Raw genomic sequence first — 20,504 nt, 5'->3', positions numbered from 1 at the left:
TCGAGGAGATTGAGTATCCTGACTGGCTAGCCAATGTGGTGGTCGTGAAGAAGTCGAACGGGAAATGGAAGATGTGTGTGGATTACACTGACCTCAACAAAACATGTCTAAAGGATCACTACCCATTGCCTAACATCGACCAACTAATAGACGCAACCGCAGGATATGAGGTACTTAGTTTTTTGGACGCTTTTTCTGGTTATCATCAAATTGCTATGAATGATAGGGATGTGCCCAAGACAGCGTTCATAACTCCGAAGGGGACTTATGCTTATATTAAAATGCCCTTCGGACTGAAGAACGCCGGAGCCACATTCCAGCGAATGGTGAACAAAGTCTTCAAGGAGCAGATTGGGAGGAACATGGAAGCATACGTGGATGATATGATAGTGAAGTCACTGTTCCAAGATCATGCCGAGGACTTAAAAGAATGCTTCAAAACTCTCCGAAAGAACAACATGAGGATCAATCCGAACAAATGTACCTTCGGAGTCTCTAGTGGAAAGTTTCTCGGGTACATGGTCAGCGCCCGGGGGATAGAGGCGAACCCAGAGAATATCGAAGCGGTTATCAATATGGAACCTCCTAAATGCATTAGAGATATACAGAAATTGACTGGCAGACTCGCCGCCCTTCGGCGTTTCATTTCCCGGTCAGCCGAGAAAGCACTTCCTTTCTTCGCCGTGCTCAAAGGGTCAAAGAATTTTGAGTGGGGGCCCGAATGCCAAAAGGCGTTCGAAGAAGTAAAGGAATATTTAACAAAGGCACCACTCTTGATGAGGCCCGATCCGAAGAAAACTCTTCAGCTTTATCTAGCTGTGTCTGACAGAACTCTGGGGGCCGTCCTTGTGAAGAATTATGAAGGCAATCAACATCCCGTATTTTATGTGTCCCATGTTCTCAAGGACGCAGAGACAAGGTACCCCAACGCCGAGAAATTCGCATATGGGTTGGTTATGGCCTCCCGAAAATTGCGACATTATTTCCAAGGCCGGACGGTCCAAGTTGTCACTGATCAACCTCTGAAGAAGATTTTGACCAGGCCCGAAGCCTCCGGGAGATTCGTAGCATGGTCCATCGAACTCGGGGAATTTGATCTCGAATATGTCCCCCGAACGGCAATTAAGGCCCAGGCTTTGGTCGACTTCGTGGTTGAATGCGCATTCTCGGGTCCGAAGGATCTCTCGCCTGAAGAACAACTAATCCGGATCCCAGGGAAGTGGAAGCTCTTTGTAGACGGGTCGGTCGTCGGAAAAAAGTGTGGGGCAGGCTTAATCCTCTCCAGCCCCGAAGGATTTGAAATATGCCAGACCATAAGGTTCGACTTCCCCTTGACAAATAATGAGGCCGAGTACGAAGCCCTCCTCGCAGGAGTGAAGCTTGCCCGAAGCCTCGAGGCGAAGCACCTAAGGGCCTTCAGCGACTCCATGTTGGTTGTGAAACATTTCACAGGGGAGTATGAACAAAGGGATCCCCGAATGAGAGCCTATGCTACAAAGGTACGAGAAGCTTCTTTATCATTTGAAACCTTTGAATTAAGTTAAATTGGCAGAGCAAACAATTCTAGGGCGGACGCACTTTCCAGGCTAGCTTCGGCTGAGACACAGAACTTAACCGGTTCTATTTACCTCACCGAAGCCAAAATGCCTTCGATCGAAAAGAAAGAATGCCTAGAGATTCACCAGGTAAGCGACTGGATGACCCCCCCTCAGGAACTTTCTGGAGAAGGGCATTCTGCCACCCGACCGGAAAAATGCCCTGAAGGTTAAATACAGAGCATCAAGCTACACTATCATCAATGGGCGAATGTATCACCGATCAGTCAGTCAACCCCTTCTACGCTGTTTGAACAGCGAAGAACAGCAACAGGCTTTGGAGGCAGTACACGAAGGAATTTGCGGCGAGCATCTGGCTAGTCGTTCCCTCGCCTTTAAAATTCTCCGGTAGGGATTCTTCTGGCCCACTTTGAAGGCAGACGCCATCAACTATGCAAAGAAATGTGTACAGTGCCAGTTGTTCTCCACTGTCCCGAAGCAACCTCCAGAAGAGATGACCTCTATACTAAGCCCAATTCCGTTCGTCGTATGGGCCGTGGATATAGTCGGCATACTTCCTACCAGCACGAAGCAAGCGAAATACTGCATAATCGCCATTGACTACATGACTAAATGGGTCGAAGCCCGTCCTCTGTCAACCATAACCGAAGAAGCCGCTAAAAAGTTCTTCCGGGAACAGGTCATTCTCCGGTTTGGCATTCCGAAAACCTGCATCTCAGATAATGGAACTCAATTCGTTGGAAACAAATTCCGCAAGTTCCTGCACCATTTAGGAATCCAACAAAAATTTAGCTCAGTCGCCTACCCACAAGGAAATGGGGCGATCGAAGCGGCGAACAAAGTGATATTCTGTGGAATCAAGAAGAGGCTGGGCGAGGCAAAAGAAAGATGGGTGGAAGAAATCCCTTGGATCTTATGGGCTTACCAAACCACCCCCCGGACATCGACCGGAGAAACTCCTTTTAGAATGGCTTATGGCACCGAGGCCTTAGTTCCTGTCGAAGTGGGCTTGGAATCATACCGAACCGAGACCTACAATGTGGAAACCAATAGCTTCGGGTTGAAGGCGAACGTAGACTTGCTGGAGGAAGAAAGAGAAGCCGCCCATCAAAGGAACATGAGGTATCTACTGCAAGCGGCACAACACTATGACTCCAATATGAAGAAAAGGGCCTTCGGAGTAGGAGACCTAGTATTAAGGGAGTTGGCCACATCTATGTCGACCAAGCAAGGAAAGCTCCAGCCGAACTGGGAAGGGCCTTACAAAGTGACCGAAGTCGTTCGCCCTGGAACCCATAAGCTCGAAACACTGTCAGGCGAATCAATTAAAAATATTTGGCATGCCAGTCGCCTTCGGAAATTTTATCAGTAAGAAATTTCTTAAAAAGCTTGTATTTCAATTATATGTGAAGAATGTAAGCGGACTGATTGAATAAAGATGCATTTCCTGTCAAAATTTCTTTATTTATACATGCTGCGGCCGACCGAGTATTATCTGAGGGCGATCCCGAAGAAGATAAACCATTCGGCCGCCGCCATTGTCTAATTTGTTAATTGAAAAGACATAAGGGGCAATCACCCAAAAATCGAACATCACTACACTCTTATGAAAACTTGAAATTGGTAAACATGAATTAAGGGCCTTAAGGGGCAGTCCTAGAATAACGCCCTATCATTCGTCTTAACTTAATTATTTATTATTAATGAGGCCCAAGGAACCCCTGTCCCGGGGCGATCAAAGGAAGGACATGGTCCTTCGGCCTAGATAATGAAACAATTAATCCGACCAGGTTTAGGGGCGATCCCGAAGATGACCGCTGATCTAGGGGCGATCATTAAAAGATCAGCACCCATGTGCCCTCGCGTAAGGGGTAGTGAGGCAGCAATAAATTAAAATCGTTAAAAAAAATTGTTGAGGCAGAATAAGCCGAAGATACGATTTATTTTATTCAATTCGATAAGATCGTTGAGGCGAATGAAGCCAGAGATGCGATTCATTTTATTATTAAAATTGTTGAGGCAAAATAAGCCGAAGATACGATTCATTTTATTCAATTCGATAAGATCGTTGAGGCGAATGAAGCCAGAGATGCGATTCATTTTATTATTAAAATTGTTGAGGCGGAATAAGCCGAAGATACAATTCACTAATTTCGTTAAGGCAAATGAGTAAGCCAAAGATACAATTTTAATAATCGTTAAGGCACCAATAATGCCGAAGAGACGGTTCGTTTTTAAGGTGAACAATTAAATGCAGTCGGACAATGCTGATGAAAAACAAAAGATGCATTAAAATATAAAATCCCGAAGGCCAGTTAAATTACAAAGAGTACCAACTACAAAGAGTACCAACTACTACCAATTACAAAGAGTACCGATTACGAAAAATAGAAATACAGGAAGACGAACGAATAATGCCGCTGCAAGAGTTGGGTACGACCATGGAAACACCAACGGCAAACTTCGCAACAAGATCATCTTCAGTCATGTCAAGCACCTCAGTGCTGAAGGTTTAGGCTTGAGGGTCTTCCTCCGAGAGCTCTTCGTCTTCGCCGGAGGAGACAGGAGGGACTTCGACTGCTGGACGACCGATAGGATCCTCCAGGCTGTCGTCCAGCAACTGCTTATAGTCCCAGTTCAGGCCATGGGCCTTCTCCAGGACATAATCAGCGCCAAACTGGAAGCAGCGCTCCTCAGTCCGGTCCAGCTGCTTCTGCTTCTTTCGAAGCTCCTTTAAGGACCTCTTCAGCTGGCCGTTCCGATGGGAGATCCTCCGATTCGCCCTCTCCAGCTCAGTCTCCAGCCGGGATCTCCTTCTTCAGCTCAGCGGCTTCTGGGCTTTCACCCTTACGAGCTCCTCCTCGGCCGCCGTAGCCCTCCTCTCCAACTCCTTCACCTCGGCCATGCGAGTCTCCATATCCTTACCCTTATCCTCCATGGCTGCGGCCCAAGGGGCAGCCTGCAAAAGGACGACAAAAGCATTACTAAAGGATGCCGAAATAAAAAAAGTGGAAGAAAAATAGAAGATTAAAAAATATACCAAGGACAGGTAGGACAGAAGCTCAGTGCAGGCTTCGGTAGCAGAAGCCGAGGCAAAGGTCGGGAGATCGACCGGGAGCTGAAGACCATGGCAGAGGTCCGAAGCCACCTCTTTCGTGGACTGCCGAGCAGGATACACCGTATGGTCGGACGTAAGTACGCCCCACCCCGGGAGATAAGAACGCACTATCCCCTCCTTGCTCCGGGTCCTCTTGGAAGGGTTCCCCTCTCCCATGTACTCCAGATCGTCCCCCTCCTCGGCCTCAGAAGCCACTCGAGATTGACGGGGTGACGAAGGCTTCTCGGTCGGGGCCCTTTCACCCGTGCCCTCAGATGGATCGGGCGTAGCCCCCTTATCGGCGGACTTCTTCGCCGCCTCTTCGGCCACCCTCTTCTCGGCCGCCCTGGCCTTCTTTCTCTCGATCAGGGCCTCCCTTGAAGACACTGAAATAAGAAGGGAAAACAAGTCAATCTAAGCATATATATAATCGAATGCATAAAAAGAAATGAAAATACAGGTATGGGGACAAAACTAAAAGACCAAGAAAGAAGTTTTGTTACCCTCACCCCACAAGCTGAAGAGCCAATCCTTGTCCCGAAACTCTCCGGGACCCAGCTTCTTCACATTGACGTCCACCAACGCCGTGTAACTATCCTTCTCCTCCAAGGTCAAGCTCGGCATGAGAAGCAGAGCGGGGTTTACATCCCGCCAAACCGACATGGTCGCCAACCCCGGACCACTCACATAGCACCAATGTGTGTGAGTGGACTTATTGTTCGAGTTGGTCGCCGTCCAATCGGGTCACCCTGCCCGACGGGCGATGGTGTAAAAACCAGCACTCTTCAGATTCCTCCTGAAATCGTAGTGGTACCAGAATAGGCGAGTGCTGGGTGCGATCCCGGCATGAAGACACCTGTTTTGAAAATAGTTGATGTGGATGACCCCTTCGAATCCATCTGTCCGAGGGCGATGCCCATCTGGAAAAAGAGGTGCTTAATCAGCTTCAACGGCGGCACCCTCAAGCCGCATTTGAAGGCCGCCTCTGAAATCCCTACGGCACAGCCTCCATATCCGTCCGGTACCCCGGGAGTGTCGAAGATTCTCTCACCCTCCCTCGGCGTGTACAGCCAACAAAGTCCTCAGGGAACAGAGTAATCATCGTACTTCTGAACGACGCGCCCTTTCGTCAGCTCAGATCTATTATTGGCTGCGGGATAGTCGGCAGCCGAACCGTATAGGGCCCGTCCCATCCGCTCGGGGCGAATGGAAGACGTTCCTACCAAGCTGTTGGATAAGGGGTCCCAAGAATCCGGGGGACGTTCTGCTCGGTCCATGTCCCTGTATCAGGAACAGAGAGACATTAGTCCATGTACTCGGATTAGCAGATAAAAGAAAAAATAAACACCCGAGTACACTTCCCAGGACCGAACGAACCCGAACCCCGGAGGCTGTTTCCGAAGGCTGCTCCTGAGCCAAGCCCACCCGAAGGATGTTCTTGCCTACAGAGCCTTACGCAAACATCGCTCCAGACCACCTGTTTAAGCCCTGGGTCGGCTCCCGAAGGGTGTTCTAAAATCAACAAGTCCCGAAGAACGTTCTTGGTCATAAAACACCTCGCATGCCATCTTTAAACCCTTGGGGCCTCCTCAGGATTGGTAAAACCCAGAAACCTATGATTACCTACCCAAAAACCCCAGAAAAACACAACAGCACACGCAAAAACCCAGAAAATCCCCATAAACCCGGAACAAAAGTCCGCATGCAAACTCTATAAAACACGGGAAACTAGCATGCAAATTCAAAACTGGAAAATAAGAAGAGAGACTTACTTATTTGAAGATGTTCTTGGATTGAAATGGGATAATTTGGAAAGACGGAGTTGCTGTTGCCCGTGATTGAGAGATTCACCGCGATTTGTCACTGTGTGTGGAGAAGCTAAAGTGATAAAAAGGAAATGAAACATACAAATGGGCTTATATAGGCGCCTAAAATGAATTTAGAGCAGCGACGTTTGGGGGTTTTTGAAATGAACGTCCCAGATCAAAACTGTTGGCATTCAACGGCTGAGATTGAGTCATGAAACGACGTGCCACCAGCTGTCATCAATGCACTGCAAGTCCCCATAAGATTGCCACGTGTACGACCGAAGATCGAGGCGGGACTGAAGCGATCGCCCTAGGGTTCCTCCATCCCCATATGAGCCGAGACCGGTGTCTGTCGGTCGGCCCGAAGGCCCAGCCGAAGGACAGGGACATGTTGGTTATAGGCCCAATAAGGCCCATTGAACGAAGGCCCATTAAGCGGTTATGCTACTGGGCCGAAGGACCTCCAGGCCCGCGTCGCCAAGGCCCATGGAAGCCCAAGTCGAGGCCTGCTACTCGTGGACCGTTGGACAATGCAAGGGACATAACGCCCCCTTTTCACTACCTCCTTAATGGTTGGTAACGGAAGAACATTCATGGCATGATTGGGTATAAAAACCCTTGTGAAGTAAGATAAAACATATACACTCTCAACACTCTACTTCTCTTGTATTACTACCCTAATTTTACAGCCATATTCGGATTCTCACACCGGAGGTGAATCGGGGGTCCAAACCCTCGCATTCGCTTCACTTTCAGGTACGGCCGAAGCCATCTTCAATCCAGCCGAAGCCTGTTCATACAACCGAAAGGATCTGGGCGTAACAGGTGATGTTTTGGCTAGTAACGACGATGCCTGGATATGCCTCATCGTATAGTTTTATTCATTTTTTGAGATTATTAGGTTGGAATCGGGAATTAGGGTAATTAATAATCGAGTTACTCATTTATAGAGATTCTAGTAAGTTGTTTGGCTCTAATCGTATATAGTTTATGTTGCAGTTTATAGTAAAACATAACATTGTAGCTGATAAGTAACAGATTACCATAACGGGTCTGGGTAATGCGGATCGATTTTAGTGAAATAATACACTTGTAGTCAGGGGAAGATCTAGTAAGGGGCACTGGACTAGAGATGCACAAAAAGCCCGAGCCCAAAAATCTGGCCCGACCCGATCCGGTCAAAGCCCGGCCAAGCCCGGCCCGGTCCCGGCCCGGGCTTCGGGCCTCGACGGGCCCTATATTTTTAGGCAAGGCCCGGCCCGGCCCGGCCCGGTTAAAAGCCCGAAAAAAGCCCGGTTATAATCTGATTATTCTAATATATTTTCTTATATATTTATAAATTCACATTTACTATAAATATAAATAATACTTTAAACACATATATATTTACATATTTTTGATTAATAATATTATTTATATACTCTGTTGCATAAATAATGAAAGAAGATATAATAAGTACACTATATATATTTGGATATCATTGTTATGAATGTTTGGATATCATTGTTATCATAACAATGATATCATTGTTATCATTGTTATCATAACAATGATAAAATATATTATATAAACATGTTTAATTTTTACCGAACTTAAATGTTTTCAACGGAGTAATGTTTTCATTAAATATTTCATGTAAACTAATACATTTTTACGATGATCTAGTTGCTAACACATGTATTCTTCAGAATCTCTAATAATACTCGATCCGATTTAAATTAAAAAAAACCCGGCCCGATCCGATCTGGCCCGAAAAAAAAAGCCCGGTTAGGCCTGCCTCGAGGGCCCAAACGGGCTTTGACATTTCCGGAAAGTTCGGCCCGGTCAAAGTCAAAGCCCGGCCCGGTCAAAGTCAAAGCTCGGCCCGGTCAAAGTCAAAGCCCGAAAAGCCCGGCCCGGTCAAAGTCCGGCCCGGTGGGCCTTTTGTGCATCTCTAACTGGGACACGTGTCCCCCGTAAAATCAAATTTTTCATTTTTTTACTATTACATTTTTTGAAAATATATGAAAGTGCTCCCACAAAATTTAAAAAATATAAAGGTATATTCTCAAAATTTGTCCCAGGATCCGCCCCCGCTTGCAGTTACTATTTTTACGTTCTACTTGTCTGATGCATCTTATAATACAAAATCCATTCCCAAACAAGTTATAATTTTATTTATTTCTCGAGATTATTGTGATTTAATAAAAAATTATTAATTAACTGAGTTATTCATTTATCGAGATTTAGTGCAATGTTTGACTAATTGTATATAGTGTATGTTGCATTTTATAGTACAAATAACATTGTAGCTGATAAGTATTAGATTACCATAATGGGTGAGGGTACTATGAATCGATTATAGTGTTTATGTTCTGCTTGTCCGATGCATCTTATAATGCAAAACATTGCCAAACAAGGTACAGGTATGTAGTAGTACAAATTAGGGGTCACAGTATTACAAATTTATGATAATTGAAATGATATTAATGTTGCACGGATTCTAGTTTATAGTTCATTGTTTAATTCTGTATGAGTTTTATTAGTTAAGTATGATTCATACCCTAATTGCTTTGCAGGGGTAAAGAGAAGGAATTTATAACGTATTTTGATGGAATTTCTTTTGAAGAAGAAAATGAGAATCAGTAACGATGTTATAGAAGGTCAAGACAGATTTAGCAGTTTATCGGATGATTTGATTCACAAGATTTTATCGTATGTAGATACCAAAATGGCGGTTCAGACAAGTGTTTTGTCAAAGAGATGGAAGCCGGTTTGGAAAACTCTTCCTTTTCTTAAATTAGATGGGTATGGAAAATATTTCTACGGGAAAGAAGCTAGATTTTCCAAGTTTCTTGATTTTGTTTTTTCAAATCGAAACCAGGAATCACAAATGCTAAAATTAGAACTCAATGTGAAAAGGGGGATTGATCCAGAATCAGTTGAGAATTATGTCAACCACGCAATTTCGCTCAGTGTTCATGACTTGCATGTTGATTTGTGTTATAATTATTCGTTGTCGATTTTTAGTTCTATGTGGTTGAAGGAACTTAAGTTGACGATGAGACCTGGATCTCTGGGAGTTTTTCAGTCAGGGTGTTGGAATTTGCCTATGTTAAAAACTCTACACTTGATCTGCACTCGTAATAGCCACATCTTGCCGATGTCACTTTTGACATGCTTGCCTGCATTGGAAACTCTGCGTCTTGATCATTGCATTTTCCCGAAATCTTTTTGCTTGCCCACTTTAAAAGTTCTCTGCCTGGCAAGGTGCGATATGCCGGAAACAGTTTGGCATTTGCCAGCTTTGATTAGTCTACAGATGGATGATGTACTATTTCAAAGAAATATGAATGAGTTTTTCTCTGTTCTTGTAAGACTACAGTGTCTTACTTTATCCTTTCGCAAGAAAAATATGCAAGAATGCTTTATATCTTGTCCCAACTTGGTAAACTTGGAACTCAGGACCAGCATGAGTACCACAAGTACTCTTACGGGTAACATTGTTGTTATGGCACCAAATCTCTGCAATGTCAGTTGTGTTGGTATCTTTCCTATCATGTGTGGAGTTTCAAAGTTGGAGAATGTTAATATAAAATTACAGGGCTGCTTTAAAGAAAAAAGTAAGGTGCCGTTGGAGAAGTTAAAACAATATTATCAGCGCTTCATTTTTATGTTTCCAGGATTGGGTACTGCCAAGATTCTCACTCTTGACTTAGAGACCATCGAGGTACGTTTTTTTTTTACCTTTTTAAGTATATAAATCATCATCCTTAATTTTTTTCCGACTTATGATATTTGTAATATTTCGCAGTTGTTTAATTAGTTCAATTTTTAGATGTGCTAATTAAGGATCAATGTTTTCTTTTTGATATTTTCAAGTCACTCGCTGCAATCTCTGACTTCCTGGCACGTTTTCCTTCTCCATTCTATAACCTGAGGCATGTGAAGCTACCGAAGGGATATCATGAATCGAGTCTATCTAGTACTATGAAAGGCTACTTGCTTGGTGGCTCTCCAGAAGCCAGCATTATGACAGCACCGAAGCAGGTAAGCAAGGACTGATGTACCACTGAGTTTTAACTTGGTTATTTTCATGTCATATTTTTGTATGCCCGTTTGATTCATGTAGCTTAATAGTAAATCTATAAATATCTTTTTCGATTTAATGTATGTTATTGTTCTGTTTTTTGTAATTATGGTTGTGTGTATAATGGAGGAATTACAGAATCAAATGATAAAGTTTCAAAAAAAATTGATATTTGCCACAAACATATTGAAATTTCAAACATTTTAGTTTATATATTCAATCTTCGACTGCTTTACAAGTAAATGCTAGCTCACTTCCTATTTTGACTATTTACATCCCTCTTTTAACAAACTTAGTAATGTAAGAAAATGTTTGTTATATTATTTGTAATCGGACTATGTCAAATCTCAAGTGATGATTTTTACCAAAAGCTATACCAAGGAAACATAAGTTTAATATGGTAGGAATTTGGATTGTATTGGGAGTTATGCGGGGTGGCTTCCTTGAGTTTAGCATGTTCATAGGTTATATATAGCTAGTTCATGCACATCTCTGTTCCTTTCACCATCATTTTAGTTTGCTTTAAGAATTCATTCGAACTCTGGGGATCAATGTTTTCTCTTTACTGGCGATGAGTGTATATTATCAGCTTTTCGAGAACCTGTTATGGATAAGTAACGTTATTATGTAAGGACTTGACTTGAGGTAATCTACTTGAGTTATGTGTACAAAGGCTGATGAGCGAACTAATACCTGGTCCTGAGATTTATAGTCCCTATTAAGCATGTTTTTTCTAATATCAATGTGTATCCACCTGGTTTCTGAATATATTTCAGAGTGATGTGAACCCTCAAATGGGGCTACTTCCGCCGAAAACACCGAATGCGTTACTGGAAAAAACTGTGGCCAGAGCAGGCAATGATCAGCCAAGCTTGTCATGGGAAACTAGTGGTTTCAGGTTTTGGAGGGGTCACGAGGTTAAGTCAGAGTTTGTAAGCCTACTTGAGCGGATTACTAAAAAGTACCCAGATACTGTGAGGCACTTAACTGCCAAAGTCAATATCGTACATAAATTGATGTTGAATGGGTTTTGCACAACAGTGACTTCGTTTATGAACACCCCAATAGCTGATGTCGACGCTGATCTTATCACTGGGTACAGGGCTATATTTTCCGACTTGCAGAGTTGGGGATTTAACATAAGTTGGCTGACTAGCCGTCTAAACTATGTTGAACAGTTCCGATTTTCACAACCCTTACTTAATGAGCTTCATGCAATTGTCTCCCGCATTCAAGATTTGCAGACTCTTCGTGCTGAGAAGATGGTGGAAATTCAGAAGGCTTTAGGAACCATGGATGCTGGCCTTTCTCTTCAGTTTATTGGAGATGATTTACTTCCTAGTCCTTAGTTCTCTTATAATCACCAACTCAAGATATGTGTTTCTTTACTCGTGCTGAGTTAAGCATGTAAAACTTATTTTTATGGTTTTACTGAGGCTAGATTGACAGTGTTGTACTGGTTTCTTTGACAATGCATCATTAAAATTTTATGCATTGGATATCAAAATTTTTGCATGTAATAGTCGATAATAGGCCACATTTCTTGTATTTTATTACTGGTCGGGCTTTTACAGGCCCGACGGAATAATTTGGGCACTGAACCAACCCATTAGAGGTATCTAATTGGGCCGAAAAACTGGGGCACTGAGCTAACTTGAACTAACTTGTTGATTGTGGTGGGCTTGGGCACTAAACCCCTTCATCTTGTATTAAATAGATGACTTAATTGCTATAAAAAATAACTTTTTTATAATTATTATAATTTTAGTGATTAAATTATTATATTTTAACAAATTTCATAAACGATTGCATTTCGTTAGAATTTTTAAGGAATGCTCATGAATTCACTTTTTAATTTTTATTATTACACTTTGATAACCCTACTATTATTTTTTTTAAATAAAGATGATTCTTTCATATGTGTGTGTATATATATATATATGATGTGTGTATATAGCGCTGTACAGAATTCCGGTTTGGACCTGAAACCCGGACCGGGCCGGGTCTATCGGTCCAAGACGTGGACCGGACCGGACATACTCGGTCCGGTCTCCGGTCCTTATAATTGAAAAAATACGGTCTTCAGTCCGATCCGGTCCAAGACCTCAAAAAATCCGGTCCAGACCTGAATGGACCTGAATTCATATATATAATTATTTTATCTTTAATTTATGTCTTATAAGATCATATATAAATATTAAATATTCACCAATATCATATTTTATTGATCCAAGTTAATAGATAATAGATTCATATAATAAACTAGATCGATACTACACTTTAAATTACTAAATTTCGTAAATTATGTAATAAAATATTGATATTCATACTCTTAAGATTTTATATTTACTTTTAAAATAATAAAATATGTACTTACTTTTAGTTTTTTATTGACGTACCAAGTAACAAAATTTTTAATGTATATAAATTTGACAAAAAAAAAATTAAAAAAATTATATAAATAATTTTTTTATATAAATATTAATTAAACCGGTCCGGTCCAATCCGGTTATTCCGGTCCGGTCCGGTCTCAAGACCGAATAGAGCCGGTCCGGTCCTCGGTCCTTAATTCTGAAAAAATACGGTCTCCGGTCTGGTCCGTGTCGATCTGATCCGGTGTTTGACATTTGTGCATCCCTATGTATATATATATATATATGAAAGAGTCAGTTGACAGTAGTTTTATCAATCAATTATCATTAATTAATAAGTAAACTTAATTATAATTATAAAATGTCTAACTGACTTTGAGATTTTTATTAAAAACATATAGCACATGATTTTTAGACACTAATATTTTTAAACACATCATATTTTCTCTTGTCTTTCAAGTAGCGGTAATTAAAAATCATATTTTATAATAAAAAAATCTAGAAGTCATTGTCAAGTGATGTTGATCTCATTTTTTTCCCTTTTTTCATTATATACCAAATTAAGAAACCAAAATCAATTATTGATCCCGTAAACAGCTTTAAAAAGCAGTCTCTAGATGTGATGAAAGCGCAAAAAAATAAATTAGTATTTGTGAAGATATTTCGATAATCATCAAGTTCTAGCATCCAGACACACATTGATTTCCCATCTCTTCTGTTAGAAAAATGTAAAGTTTGAGGCAAGTTTGAGGCATGTTTTAGATATGTTTTAGACATGTTCTTGATGTAATTTTCAAAAACTAATTGTTGGAGGTTTTTTATTGTAATGAGGACTTAAACTTTCATGTTTGGATTTAAGTCATTTTCTTAGTGTAATCCATATAGAAATTGAGGTGAAATTAGTAGTTTGAAATGAGTTTGTGGGTTTTGTCCCACATTGATTAAGTAAAGTGGGGTGTAGTGCTTTATATAGTACCATATGCAAGAGTAGTATACCAACTACAGAGGCATGTGGGTGTGCATGGTGTTATTGCGCCGCCGCCGCCCCGGGTCGGGTCAAAGGGCGATTTGGGCGAATGTCTCGGTGTCTCAAGTACGCGAGGCGACCTTGGCGAGGAATTTTACTACTTGTTTAATTAAAAATTAACTAACTTGTTATTTTGCCGAGTGCAAATACTGATTGGCTGGCTGTATCAGGATTTAACAAATCCTGATACTAACTGTTACATTTCTGATTCTGGAAATTGTTATTCTCAAACAATCTAAACAAGAATTACAGAAGGGGGTGGAATGAAATTCTGACTTCTTTTTAATTTTAAGAACAGTTCCACTATAAATATATAACTGTGTTTGATTTTGCAGTAGTGCGTAATGAAATTAAGATAGAAATTAAATCACAAAGCAATTAAATACAAGTATTTAAAAACTTTCTGGTGGTTTGAACTTTTCCACCAGAGATATATATTAAGTAGAGAACTCTGTGTTTCAAAATGAACACAACTGCTTACAACTTGAAATACAAGAATAGAGAAATTCTATACAGATTTTGCCTTATCTATTTCTCAGGTAATTGCTTACTTACTTGGATACTATTCAACTTGTTACACTTGATTTATATATCACCAAGTTACATGATAAAAAGACAAGATAATAAGACAAACTATATCTAGTCTAACTTCATGCTGCTACACTTCTCTTTCCAGCATTTTTGAATATCATCTTTTTAGCATGGAAATGGAAATGCTTCTTTGTTCTCCAAATCCTTCAAACAGGCTGCCACATTCCATTTGCATACAACCAACGCATGTGACTGTCAAGTCACTATCAACTGCTCTTTTGAATTTGAACATCCGTTGAAACTCAGATTGATCATCCGTTGGAACTTTGTTTGATCATCTGTTGAAACTTAGATTGATCATCCGTTGGAACTTTGTTTGATCATCCATCGAGACTTATGTTGATCATACGTTGAAACTTTGTAAATCATCCGTTGAGACTGTCTTCTTGATAGTTAACTCTACTTCATTTACACAAGATTACAAGGCATCTAATATTTACAATTAACCATTCTATCTTGCATATCAATCTAGTAATTAACATGACTTGAACAATCTACAACATCTAGTTCATTAAGCCATTCAAGTATGCAAAAATGTGTTGCTAGTCTTATTGTACATAAGCTACTCTTTCAACGGATGTTGAAATGATCATCCGTTGAAAGCTACAAAATCACTTAATAAAAATCTACTTAGAATTTTGTTCAAGTTATCATCAAGTACACTACATATTCCTAACAAAAATATTCCATTAAATATAATTTAAATCAAAAGATTTATTTTAATTAATGAATATCTTCAGTTACGTTTTTATTTTGTATTACATACAGACTAAAATGTTGGGAAGAATATATTTGCAATCATATTTTGTGAAACCCTAGATGCGGTCTCTCTTTCTTTCTGTCTTTCATAATATACAGATTATAATCTATGTTTATTGGATGAAAGGGGGTACGGGTCGCTGTTGAGTGCTACATATCTGTGGACGATGTACTCTGTGTTGTTTTATCCTAAAAGAGATATTGCTAAAACCCAACATAGCGTAAGTGGGGCAATAATATCTTCAAGTACGGTCTAGACTTCTCGAAGGCTAGGCGACTCAATAGTGATTGGTTCTTTCAGATTTGTGAAAGCTTCTGTTAGAGCTAAGTGTTCTTTCCTGTATTTATCAATTCAGTTACTGGTATATCTTGTTATTTTGCCTTCGTATTTTTGTTTCGTTATTTGGTTTATTGCATGTTCTTGTTCATTTGAATATATAACTGCCTCATTGTTGCGCGTAGTGTTAATTTATTACCCAACAATCTTGAAGAGATTACTTGTTATATTGTGTAATTAACAAGATGGTTAACAAAAATGGTGATGTTCCTAAGATTGTTGAGCCTGGTTCTGGTTCTGGTGGTACTGCATCCATTAATTGGAGCACGTATCGTTTTCCCCAGCCAATTGGTTTATCGGGCATGCCTGATAAATTCAGTGGTGGAGCTTTTTTTTCTCGTTGGTAGAAAAAGATGAAGCTCTGGTTAACGGTTAAGGGTCTATGTCCAATGGTGTAGTCTGATCCTCCTGTGTTGGATCAAGAGAAGGCTGAATTTGTTAAAGCTTATGCTTTATGGGCTGAGAAGGATGGGGTGGTTAGGGCAGCCATTTTGGCAGCCTTGGCAAACACCTTGTTCGATGTTTATTCATCAGATGCCTATACTGCTAAGGTCTTATGGGATAAGCTGGACCAAACCCATAATACTGATTCTCAAGAACTTGAGAAGTATTATGTGGCTAGGTTTCTTGATTTCAAGCTGGTGGATGGAAAATCCTTGACCAAACAGGTTCATGAGTTTGAGTTGTTGGTTCATGCTTTGGGGGAGTCCGGTATGGTCTTTCCAGAGAAGTTTCGAGTTATGTCAGTAATTGAAAAGCTCCCGAAGTCTTGGGAAGATTTTGCTCTCTCCCTGAAAAGATAGAAAGGAGAGATCACTTGGACTAACTTGATGTTGGACATCTCTATGCAGGAGCAGCATAAGTCCAAACAAGGAGATGTGATGCCTGCTGAACATGGGAGCTCGAAGGTGAATGTAGTGACTGTAGGACAGAAAAGAAAGGTAGTCACTACGAAGGCAAACACTAAATCTTACAAGAACAAGTCTAAGAAAGCAAAGGCAAACAAATCATGTTGGTCTTATGGACAGGTTGGTCATTAGAGCAAGGACTGTCCTAGTAAGAAAGCTAAGAAAGCTGGAGTGGTAGCTCAGGCAAATACTGTGCTTGGACTTGGAACCACGAGTGGGCCTGTAGCTAACATGTTTTTTGGTGAGGTTGTTTCCTCTGAAACTGATGACGAGTATGTTACTTACAACCCTGTACTACTTTCCACTTATCTATCACATGAGTGGTTGATTGATATGGGAGCTAATGTACATATTTGTGTTGATATAAGTTTGTTTATATCTTATCAACAAATTCATGGAATGACAGTGATGATGGGGAATGCTAGTGCTACACAAGTGCTTGGAATAGGAAACGTGCACCTGAAGTTTGCTTCTGTGCGGATTCTATCTCTCACTCGAGTGCATCGTTTTCTCTCTATTCGTAGAAATATAATAAGTGGAAGTTGTCTTGTTAAGAACGACTTTAAACTTTCTTTGAAATGTAATAAAGTAGTTATTACTCATACTGGTACATTTTTTGGCAAGGGTTACTTGTCTGATGGTTTGTTTTTGATAAATGTTGAACCCGTTTTGGGTAATTTTATTAATGATAGTGTTGCATTTTCTGTTAATTGTATTGAATCATCTGATTTGTAGCACTTACGACTTGGTCATTTAAATTTTGGTGCTGTAAGGAATGTGATGAATTTAGAGTTGATTCCAAAGCATGCCATTGATAAGAAATCTAAGTGTCAAGTGTGTGTAACTGCTAAACAAACAAGGAAACCTTTTCATAATATTGTTAGGGATTCATACTTGTTAGATTTAGTTCACTCGGGCATATGTGAATTCGGTGGTGTGTTGACTAAGGATCACTGTAGATATTTCATTACTTTTATAGATGATTGTAGTAGATATTATTATGTTTATTTTCTTAAACATAAGGATGAAGCACTAGATAAATTCATTATGTATAAAAATGAAGCTGAAACACAAACTGAATAAGTACTTAAACATTTGAGATCTGATAGAGGTGGTGAGTATACGAGTATCTTGTTTAATGAATTTTGCGCAAGCAATGGAATAGTTCATAAGGTTACTCCACCACACACACCTGAGTCTAATGGGGTGGCAGAGCGAAAGAACAGAACTTTTAAAAACATGATTAACAGTATGCTAATTAATTCTGGGTTTCTTAGGTACATGCGGGGAGAGACTCTAAATACGGCTAGCCATATTCTGAATAAAGTCCCTCTGAAACATATGGATAAAACACCGTATGAATTATGGAGAAAACATATGACAAGTTTGAGTTATCTTCGTGTGTGGGGGTGCCTTTCTAAGGTGCTTGTCCCTGAACACAAGAGAAATAAAATGGGTCCGAAAACTGTTGTGTATCTTTCTGGGCTATCTTGAAACCACAACTGCTATGAGATTTTTAGTATTAAAATTTGACATAGATGGTATTGTGGCGAATACAATAGTTGAGTTTCGTGATGCAAATTTCTTTGAGAAAGTACTCCATATGAAGATTGGTATACCTTTGGCTAGTTCTGAGGATGATCCCACTCACACATTGAGTTCTATTCCTGATCATGTGGAAAAGATGACAAATGTAGGGGAGGATCCTGGTAGTAGCTCTACTCCTAATGAAGTAGAGGAACCTAGAAGGAGTAAGCGTGCAAAGGTAGTCAAGGACTTTGGAAGTGATTTTATCACTTACAATGTCGAGGATGAGCCTTTAACTTTCTGTCAAGCCATGGATTCTTCGGAGTCAAGGTATTGGAAAGGCGCTGTGAAGAATGAAATTTACTCAATTATTTCTAATGAAACATGGGAGTTAGCTAATCTCCCTCCTGGGTGTTCTAATATTGGATGTAAATGGATCTTCAGGAGGAAACTAAACCCTGATGACTCAATAGATAAGTACAAGGCTAGGCTAGTTGCTAAGGGCTTTAGGCAAAGGGAAGGCATTGACTATTTTGATACATACTCTCATGTTGCCCGAATGACAACAATCAGAATGCTTATTGCATTGGCTTCCATACATGGTATTATCATCCATCAAATGGATATAAAGACAACTTTTTTTCATGGTGACCTTGAAGAAGAGATTTATATAGATCATCCTGAGGGATTTGTTGCTTCTGGTAATGAGAGGAAAGTTTATAGACTGGTCAAGTCCATATATGGCCTTAAAGAAGCACCTATAGACCAACATAAAATTTTTGATGAAACTATTTTATACTTCAAATTTTTAGTAATGAAAGTGATAAGTGTGTCTACTATAAGGTTAAAGATAATGACTGTGTGATTGTGTGCTTGTATATAGATGATATTTTGTTGTTTGAAACCAATATTGAGATTATTAACGAGACAAAGAGTTTCTTGAAGAGGCACTTTGAAATGAAGGATATGGGTGAGGATAATGGAATTCTTGGGATCAAGTTGACTCAATCAACTGATGGAATAACATTGTCATAATCTCATTATATATAGAATCTATACTTGAGAAGTATGGTTATTCAAATTGTAGAATCGCTAGTACATCATATGATTCAAAAATTGTTATAGTCAAGAATAGTTCAGGATTTCATGTATCTCGGTTAAGGTATTCTCAGATTATTGGGAGTTTGTAATATCTTACTAATGTGACTAGACCAAATATTTCTTATTCTATGTCTAAGTTAGCTAGATATACAAGTTGTCCAAACAAGACTCATTGGGAGGCACTGGATAGAATTCTTAGATATCTCAAGGGAACTATTTATGTTGGCTTGCATTACTGGAGATTTTCGGGGGTACTCGAGGGGTAAAGTGATGCAAGTTGGATAGCTAAGAAATCCAGTTCCAATGGAGTGACTGGATATGTGTTTACCCTTGCGGGTGCAGTAGTGTCCTGGGAGTCTTCTAGACAGACTTTGATTACTCGGTCTACTTTTGAGGCTGAGTTGTGTGCACTTGATGCCACGAGGACGGAGGCTGAATGGTTACATGGACTCATATCAATGTTACTTGTAGTAAGCAAGCCACTTCCTGCCATTTCTGTTCATTGTGATAGTCGTACAACTATCGACAAGATCAGAAGTTTGAAATATAATGCTAAGATAAAGAGACACATCCAACTTATATTGAAGTCTATAAGGGGTCTTGTGTCTGATATGATTATTGCTATAGAGTCTATTGGAACTCAAGATAATATAGCTGATCCGCTGACTAAGGGACTTGAGCATGTTGTAGTCCTTAAGTCGAGGTTGGGGATGGGACTTGTAACCCATCATGACTCATCAAAAGAGGGAACCCAATACACCTGAAAGGAGATCCCTCGAATTGTATTCAATGTGGTAATAAAAAGTTGTAAGGATGAATTGGTAGTACCTCTACCATATATATTTAGATACCTACGTATCCGAGTCTATCCCCTGTAAACCTTAAGAGGTACTTGAACTGCTAGTTAGCAAGAGTTTTAATAAACTCTAATGGATATAGTTTTGGATAAGGATTTGATAAATACTGATGGACCAAATACTGTGTCAGGATTTATAAACTCTGAATGGGGTCAAGTCGTAAGACGAGATGTTGGCAGTACATCTTTGGAGAAGCCCAACTAAGCGAATGAAATTGTGAGGTTGCAATAAGAGGAAAAGGTTATTTCTTGAAGCATTCGACAAACGGGATCGAGACACGACCATAACGTCTCAAATCCGTAGATCTGCAGCATGACCTTTTGACTTGTCATCCTCTATGGAGTGTGGTTACACAAAACGGATAGAGATTCAAGGTGAAATATTCCATCTATATCCGGTAGCCATCGAAGTATGAGACTTAGGAGGGTTAAAACTCGGAAGGGTACCGACTCTGAAAAAGCAAGTCATGATGAAATATGATATGCATTTCTGTAT

At 40.2% G+C, this 20,504-nt stretch overlaps 1 protein-coding gene across 1 annotated transcript; it reads left to right on the top strand.

The window, feature by feature from the left end:
• The first annotated feature begins 8,737 nt into the window (after positions 1–8,737).
• On the top strand, positions 8,738–12,169 carry LOC141683088 (uncharacterized). The gene is made up of 4 exons (XM_074487786.1): positions 8,738–8,866; positions 9,020–10,170; positions 10,323–10,490; positions 11,307–12,169. Exons 2-4 carry the CDS (start codon positions 9,052–9,054, stop codon positions 11,877–11,879), a joined length of 1,860 nt encoding a protein of 619 aa, XP_074343887.1. The 5' UTR covers positions 8,738–8,866; positions 9,020–9,051; the 3' UTR covers positions 11,880–12,169.
• Positions 12,170–20,504: the final 8,335 nt, after the last annotated feature.

The sequence above is a fragment of the Apium graveolens genome, chromosome 9, assembly GCF_009905375.1.
Source record: "Apium graveolens cultivar Ventura chromosome 9, ASM990537v1, whole genome shotgun sequence".
Lineage (NCBI taxonomy): Eukaryota > Viridiplantae > Streptophyta > Magnoliopsida > Apiales > Apiaceae > Apium > Apium graveolens.
Note: the sequence above shows the minus strand (reverse complement) of the source record. Positions and strands in the feature narration are given on the sequence as shown.

What these genes read in the sequence shown, in the direction of transcription:
- LOC141683088 (XM_074487786.1), top strand. Translation starts at nt 9,052, where the DNA reads ATGGAATTTCTTTTGAAGAAGAAAATGAGAATCAGTAACGATGTTATA. An exon ending in TTGACTTAGAGACCATCGAG is followed by an intron (nt 10,171 to 10,322) that starts GTACGTTTTTTT and finishes GATATTTTCAAG; the next exon opens with TCACTCGCTGCAATCTCTGA. An exon ending in TTATGACAGCACCGAAGCAG is followed by an intron (nt 10,491 to 11,306) that starts GTAAGCAAGGAC and finishes AATATATTTCAG; the next exon opens with AGTGATGTGAACCCTCAAAT.